At 48.0% G+C, this 4,426-nt stretch overlaps 1 protein-coding gene across 1 annotated transcript in view; it reads right to left on the bottom strand.

Annotated features, from left to right (window-relative positions):
• Positions 1-2,089, bottom strand: part of OAZ3 (ornithine decarboxylase antizyme 3) — a 3,375-nt gene extending 1,286 nt beyond the window's left edge. The window contains 5 exon segments of the mRNA XM_077772609.1: positions 302-477; positions 1,300-1,374; positions 1,376-1,436; positions 1,721-1,887; positions 2,078-2,089. Coding sequence (XP_077628735.1) covers positions 302-477; positions 1,300-1,374; positions 1,376-1,436; positions 1,721-1,887; positions 2,078-2,089 — 491 coding nt within the window.
• Positions 2,090-4,426: the final 2,337 nt, after the last annotated feature.

Genomic DNA, 4,426 nt, shown 5'->3' with positions numbered 1-4,426 from the left:
GTAGGTGCATGCAAAGGAACTGCTCTAGAAAGACCAACAGCTGGAAGACACATCCTGTTATTCAACTACTTCTGTTTCTGAATCGGGAGTCCAGAACCTCCCATGAGCCATTGTCCCCTGAAGCCCAGATCCTGGCTCAGCTCACAGGCGTGTTTGCCTGCCGGTTCAGGGCTGTGAAAGCAGCTCCTGCATCCACCCTCATGGGCTAGCAGGCCCACCACCTGATTATGACATCCAAGGAAACCTCCTGCCTCTTCCCCTCTCACCCTCCCTCCCTGCTTTCCCATCAGGGCTCTGTCACCTTTCACGGTTGCCTTGATCCAAGGCCCGATATGGGATATCCAGGAAGAGTCGATGGTCACAGAGAAGGCCGTGCCAATGGGCAGAGGTCTGGGGTGTGAGGCGGAAGTGGAAGTCTAATTGTACTGGGTCTTGGTGGAGCAGGGGGTCAGTAGCCAGCACCGTCAGGTTCCCAGCCTGGAAAAGGGACAGAAGATTAACTGTCTCCTCCTGCTCTCATCTAGTCCTCAGATCAGATCTTGGGCCAGTCTGCCTGTGTCAGAGGAAGCAAATTCCCACTCTGTCCCTTAGTCTTAGGCCCTAATTCTCTATCATGGAGTTTCCCTTGATATCTAGAAAGGAGTCAAATGAGTTGCAGTATTTCTGCCTGCTAACCTTACCCGAGGGGTGCACCAACCCTTCAGAAACTTATATCCGAGAGGGTTTTTTTGTTTTTTTGGTTTTTTTAGTAATCTCCACACCCAACATGGAGCTTGAACTCACAACCCCAAGATCAAGAGTTGCATGTTCCACCAACTGAGCCAGTCAGGTGCCCCTGGAGAGCTTATTCTTTAAACAATGCTGTGTCATCTGTTTACTGCGTCACTGACCATGCTCTTCCACTTTTTTACATCATAGAAGTTTTCTCTGAATTCTCCGATTTCTCATTTAAAATGCACCTTACCACAGGTATGTTACTGTAGTATGGTCCAGGGCCAAGTTGAGGAGTGCCAGGTTCTGGTCCCCGCTTGCCATCTAAACAACTTTATGTCCCAGAACTCAATACATTCTGCTCTATGTTCCAACCTCCTCTTTTCCCGTCCTGCATCTCACCACCAGCTCTATGAACTTGACTTAATATCTCCGGGCTAGAATCCTTGTTTCTAAAGCAGTAGCTGTTCTGCATGAGCATCAAGATCTAGTTGTTTTCCAGCTAGCAAATGCCCCCTCTCCGCAAGGTGTCATTGCAGCAACCCTGGCACAGCACCAGTGTGCTTACCGAGTACAATTACCACTTACCGAGTATAATTCTTTAAGCTGGTCGTGGTCACCCTGCTCGGTGCGTCTGACCACCTGGAGGCCTGCTGGAGACTCAGGAGCACTGAAGGCAGGAACGGGGCCGGAGTGTCAAGTCCTCCCGTTCCTTATATATGATGCTGGTTGGGAAAAGGGGCCCAAATTAGTTTACGTCTGCATCTGAGAAAGGGAGGGGTTCATAACTTTCAGGTACATAGGACCAGGCTCTCGCACTATCTTCTCATGGATGAGCCTATTCCATTCTCCCAGGCCAGCCAGGTGGAAAAATGTTTAATTCCGTGCCAGCCTTCTGCCCTATTTTGCTATTATTATCTCTTGCCACCGGGATAGTTCCTTCAGATTCTCTTATTTTTCCTGACAGTTTATATAATAAACAACTACAAGTAGAGATGAAAACAAGTACCTCTTATAACAAGGCAGCATCTTCTCCCGGAGGGTGATCCGGTATTTGTAACAGTAAAGGTAATAGGCGTATGGTGACCAGATCGGGTAGAGGTAGTTCCGTGTTTTTCCCCTCTTGATATAAGAAAGGGAGAAGACAGAGGGGCGCAACCTGTTACAAGGCAGTTTCTCAGTTCAGTGCCTCCCTGCGGCAAAGTGAGGTTCAGAGATGAGTGCCAGAGGTTTAGGCAGCCTGCTGTCATTGTGACCCGGTGGGCACTATGACATGGGCAAAGAGTCAGCCCGTACATCACTTCAAGACTCCACTGTGCTGCTCCTCCCCACCCAACCCCCTTAGCTAAGGCTCCTGTTCACCTACTCCATACTTCATGGCTGTTCCAGTAGTTTTGTTTTCTTATACTGTACTTTATCTTCTGTACTGATTGGTAAATAGCCCTGCCTGAACACTTGCTGAATGCCCCCAACCTGGCCCCTTATTCCGGCGGATGCACGCATGCATGCGTGTGTGCACACTCATGTAACACACACGCACACACACACCACTTCAGCAGTTAAATGGTTGGTGTCTGACACTGTAGGTTTCCAAGGCCATGATCCAATGTCTGACCTGATTCGTCAGTTCCCAGTTCCTATCAATTCAATATTTTTATTATCATCCCTACCTTTAATAACCTAGGGGTGCTGCACATTGTTGAACTTTCTCATTGCCTGGTAGTGTGGAAATTGCAAACTACATGCCTTTAGGAGCCAAGACAGCTAATGGAAATTAGTGGAGCTGCTGGGTGGGACTGTAGCAAAATGGAAAGCTCATATACTGTCTAAAAGCAGCTGACAACTCAGTTTCATCCAGTTGCAGAAATGTAGGCTCAGTGGTTCCAGATCGTATGATTTTTCAACATAAAATAGATTTTTGTGCCAAATTCCTCCAAAATTTCTACAATAGTGGTTATTAACTAAAAATAAATAAATAAATAAAAGGCATTGATTTAAAAAATCAACATCGTGAGCAAAATCTGATTCGGGGGCCACCATTTTGAGACCTCTGCACAATCATTCACTCAACAAATATTTATTGAGGGCCTACTGAAAGCCAGGCAGAATTCTAGGTGCTGGAGATCCACAAGTAAACAAAGATCCCTGCCTAATGGAGCATAGCTTCTAACAGTGAGAAGACAAAACAACAAACATTGTTAAGAAAACTTAGTATGTTAGATGAGAACTGCTATGGAGGAAAGAGCAGAATAAAGGAAGGTCAGGAGTGTGAAGGGGGTGGGGCAGGCTGGGGAAACAGCGATCCAAGTAGACCTCATTGAAAAGGTGGCATTTAATCAGAGCCTTAAAAGAGGTGAGGGAGTTAGCCAAGCCAACATCTGGGGGTAAGAGCATCTGGCATCTAAGCAACAGTGGATGTAAAAGCCCTGAAGAGAAAGTGCCTGGTGTTTTCAAGAAACAGCAGGGAGGCTGCTGTTTCCTAAATTGTTGGGAAAGTTGGAGGTGAGGGCAGAGAGCTAATTGGTCAGATTAGGGAGGGCCCTGCAGACTACCTTATGAGGGAAGTCACTGCAAAGTTTTGTGTAGAGGCGTGATATGATCTTATCTAGGTTTTTAAAAAGATCCTGACTTGCGTTGTAAATAAACTGTGGAGCATTAAGGGAGATTTGCTAAGAGACCACGGCAGTGATGGAAGAGAAAGATAGTGTCCTCTTCCAGGTTGAAGCACTGAAGGTGGCGGAAGTGGTTGGATTCTGGAAATCGTTTAAAGATAGAACCCACAGGATTTCCTGGAGTGTGAGAGAAAGAAGTTGAGTCTCAACGCAAGCCTGAGACCGGGAAGGCTGCAGGGAGGCAGTCTGACGTGGGGTATAGGGACGGGTTTAGTTTGGACAACGTTAACTCTGAATCGTGCACTAGACATACAAGGAGAAGAGGAAAGAGCAGGCTCTTCAAGTTGAGCGAAGTTAGAAGTCTAGGATGGAGAAAGAACTTTGGAAGTCATCAGACTGAAGAAGATCAAAGCCTGTGTGTACACGGAGTAAAGATCCAAAGACTGCCCTTGGGGCCATCTACGAAGCTGGGAGAAAAGGAGAAACCATCCAAGGAGACTGAAGAAAGCCGGTGAAGTAGGAAGAAAACAAAAACATAAGTAGTGTCCTGGAAGGTGAGTGAGGAAAGCGCAATTCAGAGGAAGCTCAAACAAGTAAAACAACACGATGCTTAGAGCCCCTTTACACAATCTCCGCTGCCTAAACAGACCCTTCCCATCCCATCCTGGTGGTCTTTTCTCGGGCGCTGAGACCCCACCCCTGCTTCCGTTTTCTGTGGCTCATCTCCCTTGTGATCCAGGGTTCTTTCAACTTGAGCTTAAATACCGCAGTTGTAAAGGTGAAGGGTTAGCTTCCTCCCCGAGCTGCCATAGTTCCCCAGGGAATCCCATCCCTCCACCACTTTCAGGGAGCTCTGAAGTGACGAAAAGTGAAAGCTGCACCCCTCTCCCCTCAGCGTGCTAGAGCCGTAAGGGACCTCGGGGCTGCGGCGGCTAAACCAAGGCCCCCATTTTAAAGCGAAGCCAAAGGGACACGGTGTCTTTCCCAGCTCCTTCCACGATCTGTCAGTAACTACGGGCGTCCCTGCCTCGAGAGGAAACCGGAGAGAGGGAGTAAGGAGACGCGGAATCACCGAGCGGCAGACTCGGACTCCGCCGCGCGCG

The sequence above is a fragment of the Crocuta crocuta genome, unplaced genomic scaffold (assembly GCF_008692635.1).
Source record: "Crocuta crocuta isolate KB4526 unplaced genomic scaffold, BGI_CrCroc_1.0 scaffold415, whole genome shotgun sequence".
Lineage (NCBI taxonomy): Eukaryota > Metazoa > Chordata > Mammalia > Carnivora > Hyaenidae > Crocuta > Crocuta crocuta.
This window is presented reverse-complemented; position numbering and strand designations above follow the sequence as displayed.